This window comes from Charadrius vociferus, unplaced genomic scaffold, assembly GCF_000708025.1.
Source record: "Charadrius vociferus isolate BGI_N301 unplaced genomic scaffold, ASM70802v2 scaffold309, whole genome shotgun sequence".
In the NCBI taxonomy this organism is placed as follows: domain Eukaryota; kingdom Metazoa; phylum Chordata; class Aves; order Charadriiformes; family Charadriidae; genus Charadrius; species Charadrius vociferus.
Window position 1 is genome coordinate 211,738 of NW_009661370.1, and position 17,058 is coordinate 228,795.

At 37.0% G+C, this 17,058-nt stretch overlaps 1 protein-coding gene across 1 annotated transcript in view; it reads left to right on the forward strand.

Annotated features, from left to right (window-relative positions):
- RYR2 (ryanodine receptor 2 (cardiac)) overlaps positions 1–17,058 on the forward strand; it is a 471,929-nt gene that overhangs the window by 127,175 nt on the left and 327,696 nt on the right. Inside the window, exon 2 of the mRNA XM_009893652.1 lies at positions 9,008–9,127. Within this exon, the coding sequence (XP_009891954.1) occupies positions 9,008–9,127 (120 nt within the window). The remainder of the gene's footprint in view (positions 1–9,007; positions 9,128–17,058) is intronic.

The window sequence follows — 17,058 nt, forward strand, 5'->3', positions numbered from 1 at the left end:
AGCTGTTTTCTGTTTAACTTGTTATTAGTACTTTATTGCAGATGTTTTTCACCAGTCCTCTGTCAGCTGTATCAGATGCAGAGTTAGCCATTACTAACTATGGTTACAGACAGATTTATTATTAGACACTGACAGCTGAACTTAGCATTTTTTTAGGATTGTAGGACCACAGAAGCTAATTGGTGAGAAATAATAAAATGAGTCATCTCAATTGGAAATATGTTCATTTGCAGACATATTTTTAGTAGAACTCAATCAAGAGCATGCTAACACATGCGTACACAAGGCCATTGAGTGCTGAAACCAAATTTGACATTGCTTCATGCTGACTCAGTAGAATAAAGAGCCAGAAGAGGAAGCTCTGAGGCACTATATCTGTTTTCAGTGTTGTGTGCATGTTTGATACCACTATTGAGGTAGTACATTTGAGGAGGGAGGTAGCGTATGCAATTGAAGGGAACAGACACCTAGAATATCACTGCAGTGCCCAGTCAGATCAAACTCAGTAGCACCTTTGTTTCTCCATGAAGCAGTTTGCTGCTTCAGAAAGGTGCTGTTGTTACCTGGATGTGCTCGAGCCACTCAGATCTGTTCCCTTCTGATCGTGTGCTTCATTTCCCTCTGGTGGCTGTGGAACCTGTAGACTGGGATGTGCACTGTGCCTGAGACACTCTGCTCAGTGTTGATGCGCAAATCCTAAATACATATAGCGTAACTCTATTCAAGTGGTACGTAAAAAGCTTTTTGCCTTGTACATAGTGATTGCTTTCTGAAAGGCTCTTTGTATCATTGTTCTTTAGCGAAGATTTTTTTCTGACGAGTGCTGAATATGAATCTGCATGATGCAAGATAGGTTATTTATTTATTTATTTACTGCCACGTGTCTTTAGTACTGCAGATCAACATGACTTTGCTGTAATCTTGCAAAATTATTTTGATGACTAAGAGCTTTTTGAGGAAAGAGGAGGAGATAATGTGATTATTGTACTAGCAAAGTGCTTCATAGCGCTGTATCAAGAACTATCAGCTAGCCTGGTCCTCTGGAATTCCATCTGTTCTGCATGAGGTTTTATGCCTCAAATGATAATTCCATTGGAATAATGTTGAATTCTTATGAAATTACTCCTCCTACAGGATAAAACTGAAATGTGTACAGTAAAATGTGTCCAGACTACTTAGAATCGTGTGACCAGAAAAGTCATCTCTCTTCCTTCTCATCCTAAGGCAAGTTGAGCTATGCATAAATCCTCCTGACAGAGGTTTTCTTGAGCAGTTTTTATAGGCTCGTAATGATGAAGCTTCTAAATAGGTCTGTGAAAATGCTTTGCAATCCTCAGGAAACTTCTCCCCAACTGTCTAACAGTAACTTTCTTAATGTAATGAGGAACAGTATTACTTGTCCTCTACTCCGTGCTTCACTGACAGCAGTATTACATGCTTCATATTGTTGCCACATTACCCCAGTCTAAGCAGACTGCATCCCAGCAGTTTTTCTAGATCTTTCCTGTTTTATTTCTAGGCATCATCAGTATTGTTGCTCTCTCTTCTCTCTCTATTTGAAACAAAGGGTGAAAATGGCTGTTTCGCTTCAGCTGAAGCCTTACCTGTGTTGACTATAAAGTCAAAGTATCACTACTCTTGTGGTCACATGCACTTCTTTCCCTATTAGCCTAGCTTTTTGGCTTCTGTACAGCTGCCTGGTGGTGTTGGCTCACGATCAGCATTTGATTTACCATAACCAGCAGGTCCTTCCCTACAGCACCACTGTCCTTTCATTGCTTTTTATCCTGTGTCCCTACATAAGGGGTATGCACTAGTCTAAGGTTGTTTTCAATTTCGTATAGGTTGTTCTCCCGTAAGAGAGTCTGAGCACCACTTCCTGCTGGCCAAGGACGTTACTGTTATTATTTTACTATTAATTATCATGACGGTCATTTGCTACCAAGAAGATAGCGGAGTTGTGGTTCAAGCTCAGATACAGTAATCAGAAGTTTTTGTAACTCTGTCAGAGGCTTCCTTTGCATTCAGATGTCAGAAGCTCTAGAGTTATCTCCATAATAGGTTGGTATTTCAAAAGAGAGTTTGGTAGTTTGTTGAAGACACTGGTTGAGGAGTCAAGAATAGAATTAGCAGTTAAAGTAGGTAATGCTATGCTCCGAGCATTTGTTTTGTTGGTATCTCCCATAGGATTGTTGAAAAGATATTTATTCACTGTTGATCATAGTTCTTGCATGTTATGTACATGGTGTTTAGTAAATCCTGTGCGTCAAGGCTTCTGTTCTTTGTCAGCAGGGATTTGTAGAAGGAAAAACACTATCTTAATTTGTTACTTGACTTCTGCATTGTTGCCTTTTATCTTCTTCCAAAGCACGAAGGAAAGAGGCTCTGGGGCAACTATTAGCATGTGGTTGCCAGTAATTGTGGAAATGTTGTACTTGATGGCCTGTAGGACTTACAGACTTCTATTCTGCACTTCAGTCTAGTGCTTATCCCAACAAGGCAAAGGGAAGTTGAAGTAAAGTTTGTAAGTCGAGAATTATTCTACAGTTCCCTCAGGCAGTAAGCAGTTTGTACTGGCTAAATTTCGATTTGTAAGTCTACTTTTAAAGTACGTGTGGCACCTATACTCGTTGCACAGTTCAATTGTGCAGCTGAACAGTAAATGGGATGCAGTGAGGCAGAACTGTGCATATGTGGAATTTGAAGAAGCTATTAAAGATTGAGCTATTAAAGTCTGTGCTGAGATCCTGATTTATAGCATATGGAAGTTGATGGAAACATTCCACTAACTGCAGTATTTGCAATATAAAACAGCAGCAGAAGTGAGTTTGAATGTACAAGCATAATTTATCAGTTTTAACCTTTGAATGCTATATTTTGCAAATGTGACATTCTCTACTCTGTATGCAATTTCAGAATTGGTATACTGTCGTGGAGCAGTAGAAACACAGAGTCAGCATTACATCTTTAAGGGAGGTAACTGTGTAATGGGTCAGATTAGGAAGACCACAGCAAATTATTTAAATTAGTAATAGTTCATGGTTTATTTTCTACGTTATCTGCAAAGGCATAATATATAAAGTATAAAATATAAAATCAAGGAAGATACCCCCCAAAATTTTGCCTGTTTTTGTCCTGAAATGGAAGCAAAATGCAGATGTCAAGGTCATGTCATAATGAGTTGAAGCACCTTGGGCTGAAGCCCATAGTGTTTCTAAATAAATGTATTTCTTGTAGTGTATTGCTACATTATTTGTCATCAACTTTTCCTGCAGAGATTTTTAGCAATACTAGAAGCTCCAAAATTGTGCTTTTTTTCCATGGTTAAAATAAAAGACTTGGAGGTAGTAATGGTATAGAGTGTAAAACAGGGGAAGACATACAGTAGGAAATACTATTTTGCATACTCAAAGAGTGCCAATAAACAAATTATTTGACCCTGTTCTATCCTTTGAATCTCTGCTAAACCAGTACCAGATATGAATTCAGAAGTTTTAAAAATACATATAATTATTAAAAGTTTAAGGTACTACAATGTGTGCGTTTAAACAAACCAACCCATGAAGAATACTAAAAAAAACCCCAAACCATACAAAACCCAACAAACTACCGACTGGCAGATTTCCAGAAAAATGCCACAATGCAGATACTCCACCCTCAAAATCACAGCTATGTCCACATTGAGGAGGTGCTAACAGCTGTAGCACTGTAGGTGTTGCCTACCTGTGGCAATTCAGTCAGCCAGTTTTAGTCCTTTAATAAAATTAACATATTGAGAAGGTTAAGGATTAGTCAAAACTGACATCACACAGGAGGTATCGGTTTTCAGGGTTTAACAGGACGAAGTAACGTAAGGAAATATATGTTTGTGTGTGTAGGTTTTGTTCAGTCATAACTTGAAATTGCTGATCTGGGAAAAATACCTGGTCAAAACATTCATGTTGGAACATAACATACCCATATCTTCACATGAGAAACTAACCTTTTTCTTGACTGGGTAGCATATATTTCATGTAATCTTAGGAGATTTGAGTGGATTTCACAGAAAAGTCAAATAATCACTGTAGATGAAAGTAAATGCTGTTACAGAGCTTTGAGAACTTACTGTTTTAATATTGCACCTTGACAGCAAACCTGTACTCTTCTCTCATTAATCTGGTCTTCTGGAATGCAGTTCTGAGCATGCAGTTTGCCATTTTATGGCTGTTGCTGCCAGCATTTTGGTTTTAGGAGTAATTTTTAATTGTAGAAACTATAGTGCTGTTAAAGGTGGTTTGGGCTTTTCTTTGGTTTTTTTTGTTGGGTTTTTTTTTTCAGTTACTGGGTCTTCTGTTAAATAATTTGGTTATTTGTTTAGTTTCTGTGACTATAACAATTTCATGAAAATAAGTAAGTAGCTCATCATGAATAGATATAATTAAGAATCTGCTGTGTGCTGCTCTTTGTTCAATAGCTGTCCTTGCTTTTCATAATTGAATGTCTAAAAAATAAGTAGGGCCTTGTGGCATAGATAAGCATTCTGAAAAAAAAAAAACGGTAGATGTTCTCGAAGAATCAGAATGATAAATGCAGTAGTGTGCTTATCAAACACTCATGCTGTTTGAGTTAGTGCAGGTATCTCACATAACACAAAGCAGAATGTCTTTTTGCTGGAAGATACAGTATCTTTAAAACTGTGTACTGGCTGACGCATAAGGATTTATTGGAATTAATGGATTACTCCAAGATGGTACTTGGTGATAATCTTAAAGCACTGTATAGGGCCGGTAACATTAGCCGTAGCTGCACGTTGCCTTCAGCAAGTTCATTTGCAAACTTGGGAAGGAGAATCGCTTTCTGACTCAGGTTATCAATTTAGCAGTATGAGTACCATTTCTGCTATCCCCTAGGTGTGCTCTGTTAGTGTAGGCAGGCAATGTCATCTTTGTTCCTTACCTACCCATTTGTAGAATGGAGATAACTGCACTTCCAAATTCCCCAAGAGTGTTAGGAAGAAGATCAGACTGCAAACTGAAGGATGAATGAGAAGGGATGGAAGAATCATCCGTTAAAGTGTCTAAACTAAATGGACAACTTCTCAAGTTGGATTCACTCTTACTTGCAGCAAATGCAGATATATCTGGGACTGTGATCCATTGCTGTTATGGTGACTGCTTGCCTTATGCATTTGATAATAAGCTGCAGCACCGCTGTGTGCACGGAATTTGCATGGTTATTGGCACCTACTTTCCCCGACTCTCTTGGTACCTTTTTTCTATATCCAAAACCTGGAAAAATAGAAGACAAAGCAGCATATTTGAGCTTACTAATGAAGGCTGCTATGGTGATAGTGATTTGGGATGGAAATACTAAAATTTTCCAATTTTCACAGAGGAAACTGGCAGACGTTTATCGAAGTGATGATTATTCAGCAAAACAAGAATAACAGAAATATCTGGCAGTGGAAATGTCTGTGCTATTGCCCTTCCTTCCAAACTGTGCTGGAGTATTTTCAAGACTATACTATATTTTGTGTAATCTATGTCTGTTGTGGTTGTTTTGAATATGAACTTTAAATCAAATACTTTTGTTACAGCAGAATACAGATACTGTTTTTTATGAGATTTTAATTAGATCAAGTATATGCTAAACTCATTTCACTGAATATGACAGACATGCGCTATTGTTTATTGACATGTGTGTTACCTTAATCAATTATAAAGACCTATAATTGTGTTGTGGAAGACTAAGTTTTCTTCTTTTGCCTATGCACTTAATATTGTCAATGCACAGACAAGTATTTCTTCGCGTCTTAAAACACAGTTTGTTCAAGAGTTTAGATTACAAGTGGATTGAAAGTTCCTACAAGTGATTACATTTTAGCATTAAACGTCTGTGCTTGAAGTTGGCTTCTTGGAATCCCTTTAATTTTTGTCTCTGATTAGTTTACTCTGATGTTAAGCAACTCAACATTTGACAGAGATGTTTAAAAGACATGAATACTCCTGTCAACACCTTTGGGTTGCCTCTACCCCTGAATTTTCAGTCTCATATGAGAATTAGAAAAGAGGTGGATAGGAGTGTGTCTGGATACATAATGATGTATTTGCTTAACTTTTGAAGGCTACAGTTATAGCCCTTTGAAACATAAATTACTTTCATCAGTTCTAATTTGACAGTGACTGACAGAAAAAATTATGATCTAAAACCTCATTGCATAAAGTATGGATGTGAAAATGCTCAGAAGATAATAGGAGGAAACGAACCAGTTTGAGACATCTTGTAATTCAAGATTTAAGAGTATCAGAAAAGTATTTTTCTTTAATAGACATTTAATGATGCACGCTGTAGCTTTCTTTGTACAAGAGCAAAGTGACCTTCAGTGAAGGGCTCTGGCGGTGTGACTTCAGATAAGGAAATTACGCATTTTTAGCTCTCCTGATACTGGAACTGGATAGCATTTGCTGATTTGAAAACAGGTTTAGAAAGTCAGTGCTGAGATGCTTACCCACTTACCAGTCTTCTCTAAAGAAATGGAATGGAATTATGTATCTTAATATAATTCCGTGACACAGTTAAATTGTGTACCTACAGGAATCTTCTGAACACGTAGTTAGTAAATGTTGGGCGACTGAATCCAGGGTAGAGTTTATATTAGATTCTTCTCTAATGATGTACGCAGAAATGTAAAGTAACTTAGAGATGGGTGTATATAACACCTCATTACCTATAATCACCTTTCGCTTGATCTGACAATGGCACTGCATCTTTCTTAACCTTCAGTGCCAGTTTTATCAACTGCACCTGACTAGGGCAAGAAGTTCCACAACACTGACTCTGTGGCCTGAAATAAGAGAACGTTTCTTGTCATCATCTATGCACAAACCAAAGAAAATGTAGCAAAATAGAATTGTGATTTGCTTTGTTGTTTTAATGAGCATGTCCTGCTAACCCAGGAATTAACTTCTGAAAAGGGCATGGGAGGGTGACTGATTTTCGTTAAGTAGTAAGCATTTTTTAAGAAATCAGTCTCTTTGTGAGCTATGTATTTAACAAAATAAGCCATACACTCTCTACACTATACGGCGAAAGAAGAGATAATGATTGCAAAATGAATTGAAAAAGTTTGTATGTCAGGAAATTTAGCAGTTGCTGTATTCCCCTTCTTAATCCTACAACAATCAGAATCTATGTTATACATGTACGCTTGGTGATTGTGCATAATTGGTTTGCACAGAAGGATATGATGCATTAGATCATTAACTAAAATTAAGTATGTCAGGGATTTGCCCCAAACCAACTTACACTTTTGCTGCTGTCATCATAGAATCTTTTTTGCAGATGGGCTACGTAGAACACTTCTCAGACTTTCTCTAAAAGCACAGCATACAATGGTAGAAAATGGGGCAGTAAAAAATTACATTGGTGGTTCGTTTCAGTAGAAAGTAGGCTTACTATGTTGTCTGCCTCTGGCTGTAGAGGTGTGACCTTAACGTCTTCTCTAGTGACCCTTTTTTGGAGACAACTCTAGCACAGTGTCTGATGGTGACAGCGTTACTGGAGTTTCCATTCTGCAGGTGTGATAATTTAGGAAGAAAAGCCAGGAAGAGAAAAAGGAAGGAGAGTGTGTTTATATAGCTGCAATCTAACATCATTATTTTAAACCTGAAAATAAACTTTTATCTGAATCAAGTGTAATTAAGATTAGGAAATACTAATTTTGCACTTTAAAAACCAAACCCAAACAACCTCCTCCATCCCCCACCCCAAATGCTCTGGGTTTTAATAGGTGCTAATTTTATAAAGAGTACACAGCAAAGCTCTTGGCTCTGTATATGTGGTCTTCTAGATCCTTGATTTTGGCCTTAGGGATTTTCCTTTGTTAATTACAATTGTGCTTTGTCAACTGCACATATAACATATGCACGCATTACATTTTCTGGATTTAATGTCTGACTGGAAGCAGTTACTGCTTTTTGCCTCTACAATTGACTGGAGCATAAGCGATATGCACCTTGGGCACTGTTGCTGGGATACAAGGAAAATTGGTTTACCTACACTTAGGGCTAGGGTTTGCTAGATGGGGACAATTAAAAAAAGGTGACATGGATTAATTTTAAAGTGTCTGATTAAACACTATTTAATCTCCTGTTCTTTTCAGAATTAAATGCACCTTAATTTAGTTTAGTTTAATTACTAGAGTGAAGTAAATTAAACCAAATAAAAGGCCAGCTTAATTCAGGATGGGTGTTTACAAGTGACTTCAAATTACTCAGTTCAATTTAAATTCAGGCCTTTATTTAATTTGATGAACTTTTCTGAGTGTCCTTACGTGAAAAGCTGCCTGTAAGAACAACTTTTTTTGGTAAACATGGCTGCCTTAATGCGTGCGGTTTTGTAGTCTGATCCTCTTCTGCTTCCAGTTGCACGCTTCATCCTGTAGTTTCATTGTTGTATTACATTTCATTTACAGTGTTAAATATGACCTTTTCACAGTCATTCCTGTGAAAATTATTATTGGAAACTCTAATTTTGCTTCATAAATAAATGGGCAGAATGCAAAGGTTGATGCTAGTTTTTCTATTCGTAAATAAGAAACTTTTGCTAGAAAATAGACTCATTACAACAAAGTTTTCTTTCTTTTTAACTTAAACCATATTTCTGCAAAGGGATTCTCCAGCTCATGGTTATGTTAATTTAAAGAAGTGGGATTTAAATAAGGGTCTGCTTCTGTTCTTTCAGGTTTGTTGACAAGATCTTTGACTATATTCCTGTAACATTTGTGTTTCATGCATACTGACTTTTGTTACAAGGATAGGCACAGGAAAGGCACATATGTAGTTATAATTATTTTAATTGATTTGCCCACATTCACAACTCTGCGAATAAAAATTATGCTGGGATTCGCTTCTGCTTGTGTTCAGGGATAACTGTTTCTGAGTTTAGCTATGATTTTGTAAATGCTTCTGCAGATCTTGTTGGGTCAGAAGCATAACCACTGTTCTGTTTTTGTTTGTTTTTTTGGTAGGATGATGAAGTGGTTCTGCAGTGCACTGCAACGGTTCACAAGGAGCAACAGAAATTGTGTCTTGCTGCAGAAGGATTTGGCAACAGGCTTTGCTTTTTGGAATCTACATCAAATTCTAAGGTACTGCTGAGTGTTTTAAGTGTCATGTATGAAGCAAGGATATAGTTATAATATTGCTTACTCTGATGTACTATAAACAAATCTGTCTAGGAGAATGCACACATTAAGTCTACCAATAGTATAAGGAATATTTAATTACCCTTCAAAGTTTAATTTTTTCCTTTGTCATGGCCCTTTGCCTGGTATCTAATGCTGTGCTTTCTGGTTTGGGCTTATTTTAAAACTAGTTAGCTGCAGAAGTCCATCTCAGTAATATGCTTGTTATTTTGGTTATCCGAACTCAGTTGTAGTAAGCCATAGTGCAATTCTTGTGTACTGCAGTTCAGAGGCATGTTTGATTACTCTGATTTTAACTCCACAGGAAAGAGGGCGATTATTCTGTTTGTGATAAGTTTTTTATCCAGTGCCATTTGCATTGAGATGATTATTACTTTAAGTCCTTCTAATTCCGAACTGAGCAGAGTAATAGTGCAAGTATCAAAATTATCTCGTCTAATCAGTTTGTTATTTAAGCCTACTATAACTCGGCTATATAGGCAGTAGATACAGGAGTTTGAAAATTTAACTTTGCTATTTGTTGCAAAGGAGGGGTTTTGTTTCACAGTCACGTATGCTCAAATAAGTGTTTTGAAGACAAAGATGTCCCTTCTGAGGGCGGAACCAGTTTTGTGACCGAAGTAATGGGTACGCTTGGACATTTTATTTATACAAAGGGAAGAATGTTGCTTAACAAATTTGTTAAATGTTTGATGAGGAAAATAAAATAAAGGTAAAGCATCTGGAAAGACATCTAGAAAGATTTAGAACAAAAAATGATGGTTTTTTTATCTTGCCAGCTTCCGGAACATCATTTTGATTCTCTCTGATACATTGCAGAGTAATGCTTCATTTTCTGTCTCATCATTTTGAATGTATTATTCATAATAATAAATTTTTCACTAGGATATTAATGATTCATTATAATAGCAGTGATCCTGATGAATTCATTCATGCTGCTCTATTTTAAGTGAATCTTTTTAACAATAAAAATGTGTTGGGATAGAAGTGATTGCAGTGCTAGTTGCCTGTGAGGCCAGGAAATCTATTTAATGACTTTATTATTGTTCAGCAAGTTTGAATATTAAGTCTACAGTCTCTCTCTCACTATATAAAACTCCTGAACATCCTTGTCTGTAAGGAATACGGTGTAAATTTTGTATCAGTTTCCTATGCTTGCTTGTTGATGCTGCTTTTTCTCCATGTTTTGTGAAGCAATATTTATTCTGCTTATACTGCATGAGCTTGGGGAAAAAAAGCAAACAAAAGAAAACCCATGCAGTGCATCCTTGTTTTAATTTTTAAGGTCTGACAGTTTCTAGGATAAGCTCATTTGAAGTCATTTGGAGATATAAATACTGAGGGAGCCATAAAATTACCAAATCTTTAAAGCAAAGTTTACTGTAAAGAAGAGTAAATAAAATGTTTTTCTTCCTTATGCTGTGTCCATACAATGCTACCATTGCTTTATATAAGGAAGAACAGAGAGAGTATTACAGGAGGCATATGATAATGTGGAAAAGGTTCCAGCAGACTTCTTGAGCCAGTTGAAAAAAAGTTCCCTGCATGTCTTTTTGAGACTATTTTCTGCTTGTAATGGGATTGTGATCCACTTTAATGCAAACAGTAGTGTGGCATGTGAACTACAGTCAGGTATCAAGGACGAGGTACGAAACCAAGCACCAGTAATAGGCCAAACACTACTAATAGACCTCAGCTGTCACTTGCATTCTTGAGAATGCCTGATACAATCCCCTGCTTTTCTCCAGTATCCTTCAAGATGAGGCTTCTGGTGATGTAGCTGATGTTTTATTAGCACAGCTTATTCACATGTGCTTTCTTGCCCTAGGTTCATTTAATAATTCACACTGCAAAAATATTGGTCAAATTGAAGATATATATTGATAGAATACTTTGGCAACTACTGACTATTAATACTTATCCCGTTACACCAATAACAGTGGCAGACCCGTTATGCAAATTGCTTAATGAATTTTATTTTCTTCTGTTCAAATTTACAACACGAGTGTTTCTTTGGGTGGTCGTATAGATTCCCTCAGAGTCAGAGGAGAAGAGCAGATTTTGAAAACATCATACTAACAAAAGATGGATGGCGATAGTTGGGCTAAATTAGCAAACACCTTAATAAGCATTATCGGTTCACGTGTGTTCACATTTCAAAACTGTTTCCATGTTTCACTTCACTTCTTTTGGAAGCAATCCATGCTTGTCAAATCACTTTACTGCACAAAACCATCCTCTTTATTTCTTAGCTCTGCAAATCTATTGTTTTTCTGTATATATTGTAAGGTAATTGAATTTTAAATGAATTCATTCATATTTGGGGCTATGTTACAGCTTGTTTTTAGGCTTGAGGTTGGTTACTTTGTAGCAAATGGAGAGACATCTTTACCTATTACATTTGATGTAGGATTCTTTCTGACAAAAAACGCATCTTATCACAAAATGTTATTTTAAATAGAAACAAATTTCAAAGTACAGTTGTATTTCTAAGTTTGTGAATGTTTTTGTGTGTTTGTTTGAGTGGTATGGTTGTTGTGCTTGAGGGATTGGATGCCATCCAGAGGGACCTGGACAAGCAAAAGAAGTGAGCCCATATATACCTCATGAGGTTCAACAAGGCCAAGTGCAAGGTCCTGCACCTGGGTCAGGGCAACCTCCGGTATTGATACACGGCTGGGGGATGAAGGGATTGAGAGCAGCCCTGATGAGAAGGACTTGGGAGTACTGGTGGATGAAAAACTGGACATGAGCTGACAACATGTGCTTGCAGCCCAGAAGGCCAGCTGCACCCTGGGGTGCATCCAAAGAAGGGTGGCCAGCAGGTCGAGGGAGGTGATTCTGCCCCTCTACTCCACTCTCGTGAGACCCCACCTGGAGTACTGCATCCAGCTCTGGAGCCCCCAGCATAAGAAAGCGGGTAGTGGTTTTAAACTAAAAGACGGTAGATCTAGATTAGCTATAAGGAAGAATTCTTTTACAATGAGTGCAGTGAAACACTGGACCGGGTTGCCCTGCGAGGTGGTAGATGCCCCATCCCTGGAAACATTTAAGGTCAGGTTGGACGGGGCTCTGAGCATCCTCATCTAGTTGAAGGTGTCCCTGCTCATTGCAGGGGGGGTGGACTAGATGACCTTTAAAGGTCCTTTCAAGCCCAAACTATTCTATGATTCTATATAGTCTAGCAAGTGCTGAGTAAAGGGGAAAAGCAAGAACTCCAGGCTACGCAAGTTTTAGTACGGTACGGGAGGCTATTACCCTTCTTTGCTGGTAGGGCACACTGTGGGGTCATGCCCATCTTACTGCCCTCAGGTCCTTTTGTGCACAGCTGCCTCCCAGGCAGTCAGACCCCAGACTGGGTCAGAGGGTACTGGGGCTTTGTAATCTTGTTTTGAAATGAAGTATTTGAGCCATTGGATTGGATTGCAGTTGTGAAGGACACACAGAGGAACTAGATCCTGTATTAGTGATAGTGACAGCCTTGGAGAAATCATGGATGTGTTCTTTTGAGTTCTACCTCGGACTATTCTCTAGCTCCGGCTGATAATGGGATAAAAGCTGTTTTACACTTAACACTAACTTTATTTCATGCATTATTTTAACTTGGTAGGTCAAGTAAGATTTGTTGCTACACTTACACTGTAAATGCAGTTTATCTGCTACTTTCAGGAGTATAGCAGCTTCCTGATTGTTTCTCTGAGCATGTCACCAAATTCCTTGAAACAGAATCATAAAGTAGTTTGGGTTAGAAGGGACCTTTAAAGGTCATCTAGTCCAACCTCCCCTTCTTTTTTGACAATGGTCTGTAGGTAACTGTTTCATCAATGATTGCCATACTTTTAAATCTATTCCTTGTGTGGAAGACTGTCCCTTTTAATACAACAAGAATTATGAATAGTTAACTTATTTTAATGACTAGTGAGGTCTATTTCTTTACATTTGAAACTTAGATTGTTGTTTTTTATATATAAACAGATTGCTAATGAGGAAGTCCATTCATTAAAAGATTATGGTGCCTGCTATTGAAGTAATCTTTCTTCAGACCTAAATCATGCATGGAGTGTTGAAAAGCAAACAATCTGGAGATGTGTTTTAACGGCTCCTGAAAACTATACCTGTCCATGGTGCAGAATGAAAAATATTCAGCTCTGGGCCAGTTTCAAATGTGGTTTTGATCCCCTGTGAACCACCACACAGCAGAACACTGAGAGTGAGTTACGCTTTTCTAGTGGCATAAGGTGTTTTTTTCCCTCTTGTTTTTATGGCAGGTGGTAAACTCAGTCACTTCAATTTCATGATGTTCTGAGGTATAAAAGAACTGCTTTACATCATTAAAAAGGACCGTTAAAAATGGTGTCTTTTTTTTTTTTTTTTTATTTTTACTCTGGAGCTCTCAGCAATTTGGACTTGAGAGAGTGAAGGTTAACATGGTGATCTAAAGATCTAAAAAAACCTCCCCATTTTTTTTCTCTTTTTTAAGAAGGCAGTGCAACGTGTGATCCAATGGTTTGAACTTTCCACTGAGCTGTGAATTACTTTATATATAGTAAGTTGTCTTTAAGAGTGTAAGACCTGAAAGCTTTTTTTTTTGTCTTGTACAGCAAACACTTGAGCATGTTCTCAGTGGCCAAGGCAAATAATCTTTCTGACTCCATAGAATCTGAGCCTAAAACTCTTTGACAGCTGAGAAACAATACCTGTGCTGTATGCAGTTTTTGATTGTGTTAATCCAAATGTATATAAAAAAAAAGCATGTGATGTCCATTAATGTATGGGTGCAAGTAGATGCTTTTTGAGCAGTTACTGACATAATGAAATACTAAGTTTTTTTAAAAAAAATGATTCACGCAGATGAATCAAATCAGTGTTGTCTGCTTGTGTTTACAGTGAATCATTCCGTGAATTTGCCGTGAAGTAAGGTTTTTGGTGTTTTTTTTTTTTTTTTTTCTTTCATTTTTGATAGGTGCTGCGGTTCCTTTCTGTGCTTATGTTTCCATTGCATCTTTCTAAAAAGTCAAAAAAGACCGTCAGGGCTTTGGCAAGGCTTTCTAGCTGCACCTCCAAGGCTGTTTGAATTGCCTTTGTGTCATGTTGCCGAAATGAATGTTCATATTTAATGGCAAAGATTGCACTTACTTAATCTTATGTAATCTCATGTTCAGAAGACTCCATTTCGCAGACGTTCACTAAGATAATGGATTTTAATAATTTGAATGAAGAGCTGATAATAAATTTATGCACACTTACACATTACTTGCCCTACTTTACATACATAATTTAGACATAGGTAGAGGAAGTCTTCAAAGGTGTAGATCAGACAGGTTTTTATTCAATGGATCATTCTTTCCCAGTAAAATGCTTCTCTATAGAAGCAATGTAAATAAGAACAGAGTGTGTTTCACTACATTTGTATGTAGTTTTATGTAACACATAATTTATATAATTGTGAACGTTATATTTATTAGTATATCAGATTCAATTTTTATTCCTTTTAAGTCTTGTATAAATCCTGACCCTAAGTGCAGATGTGTAGCTGTATCCACCAGACCTGGTTGTGATCCTTGCACTTAATCCCATAAACCAACAGAACTATTTCTTGAGATGGAAAGTGAAAAAGTTAAAAATGAATGTGAAACATTCAGACTATGAATGACAGTGGGTCAGATCTCCATGGATGTAAAGCAGAAACAGAAATATGGCTTTATATCAGCTGAAAATTGTGTGCAATATTTGTAGATGTAATAATACAACTTAACATGTTTGTACTGTCATCTCTAATGCAGGTAGTTTTTAAAAAGTAAGCAAAATGTAATACTTTGCAAGGCGTCACAGACTAAATAGTGTAATCATAATATTGCCAATTGAGGAAATCTTATTCTCATTGTTCAGATTGTATCTTCTGTTGCAGCATATATTTGGAATTTGAAATACATACAGACATGGATTATTTTGATCTTACAGAAATGTTCATTATCAAATCTAGCGTTGTCAGAGATATACATTGAGTTTTAGCTTAATGAAGCACTATTTGCTACCAAAAAGGAATTAAAAGCTCTTCCTAGCTACAAAATGTACCTTCATAAATGTGAAAGAGTTTATTTTTCTATCACACCCACTTATTTAATATTTAAAAGTGTGATATTACTATAGGCCAGTTCTCTGGATATATCTTCCAATAATACTACATTATTTGTTGCGTCCTCAGTATTAGAGATTTGGAATCCACGGGGTATTATTATAAGACTTGAAATGGATTGTGTACTTGGGGTTTTTTTTGTCAAAATACATTTAAAATATATTAAAGGCTGTTATCAATAAAGCACTTAAAAAAGAACCTCCAAAGGAAAGGGAAAAATACCTAAATATACTGGTAGAATGCATAACGTGTACCTGAAAATGTAGCAACAAAAGCTGAAAGATAGAATGAAAAGAATTTTGTAGTTAAAGGGAATTAATTAGGTGATGATAATATTCTGAGTTATGCCACTGAAAGCACGAGCGAGTCCAGCGAAGGGCAGCCAAGGTGATTGAGGGATTGGAATATCTCTCTTATGAGGAAAGGCTGAGAGAGCTGGGACTCCTTAGCCTGGAGAAGAGAAGGCTGAGGGGAGACCTTATTACTACTTACAAATATCTAAAGGGTGGGTTGAAGGAGGATGGAGCCACACTCTTCTCGGTGGTTCCCAGTGACAGGACGAGGGGCAGTGGGTCCAAGTCGGAATATAGGAAGTTCTGTTCCAACACACAGAAAAACTTCTTTATGGTTTGGGTGACAGAGCACTGGCACAGGCTGCCCAGGGAGGCTGTGGAGTCCCCTTCTCTGGAGATTTTCAAGACCCGCCTGGATGCAGTCCTGAGTAATGTGCTCTGGGCAATCCTGCTTTAGCAGGGGAGTTGGACTAGATGATCTCTAGAGGTCCCTTCCAACTCTGAAAATTCTGTGATTCTGTGATATGATAGGTATGCATACGTTATGTCTGTTATCAACTAACCAATGCAAGACAAATTTCAAAATGCTAATTTTATTTTTAATATTAATAATTTGATTCACAGTGTTAGTAATATAGGACATCCAATCAAGAATCTTAACCCAAAGCTGTGTAATTTGTGTAATTTAACAAACAAAACATAAATTGTAATTTCTCCGGTCAAATATGTAGTTTGCAAATTTCTTCATTATCTAAATGTCTGTTGAAAGCAAGCAAAGAAACCCTAAATGTTTACAGAAACACATATGATGGTGGTTGTGTTGGGTATGGTGGTTGTTTTTTCTTGTTTTTTTTTTTTTTTTTTTAATTGTAGTGGAACAGATGTAGGAGTTCAAATTCTGCTATAAGTGATGAAGACCTGAAAAATCCCATTAAATAATTTTTCCTTTATAACTATGTATCCCAGTTACTGTTTAGGCTTCCTAGTATTTAAAGATTAAAATATAAAAAGAAGCAGATATTATGATGGAAAATATTGTCTGAGATACAGCTATGACCCAAGAACTATGATGTAAGAAGGTCAGATATGCAGTATACAAATCTATAATTGGTTTGGTGAGTTTTCTGTGGGCTTCTGAAAACCTGCCAGTTTGCTGTGATTTAACTTCCGAGTCCTACCCTGTTTAGTATTGTTATTATTAAAAAGGGGAGTTGCTATTATTGCATGATGGCTTTATTTGCATTTTGAACATTTTGTTCAAAGCAATGTCCTGACATAATTGCAAAGTTGATGAGTTTTGGTGGTTGGTTTTTTTTCCCTCTTTACTATAAAAGTCTTGGGACTCTTAATAATTCTCTTGGGACTAAGTATTAAGGACTGGAAACAGATTATTTGCCTTCACCAAGTACACTAACTGTACTAAAATACCATAAGAAAGTCCTTGA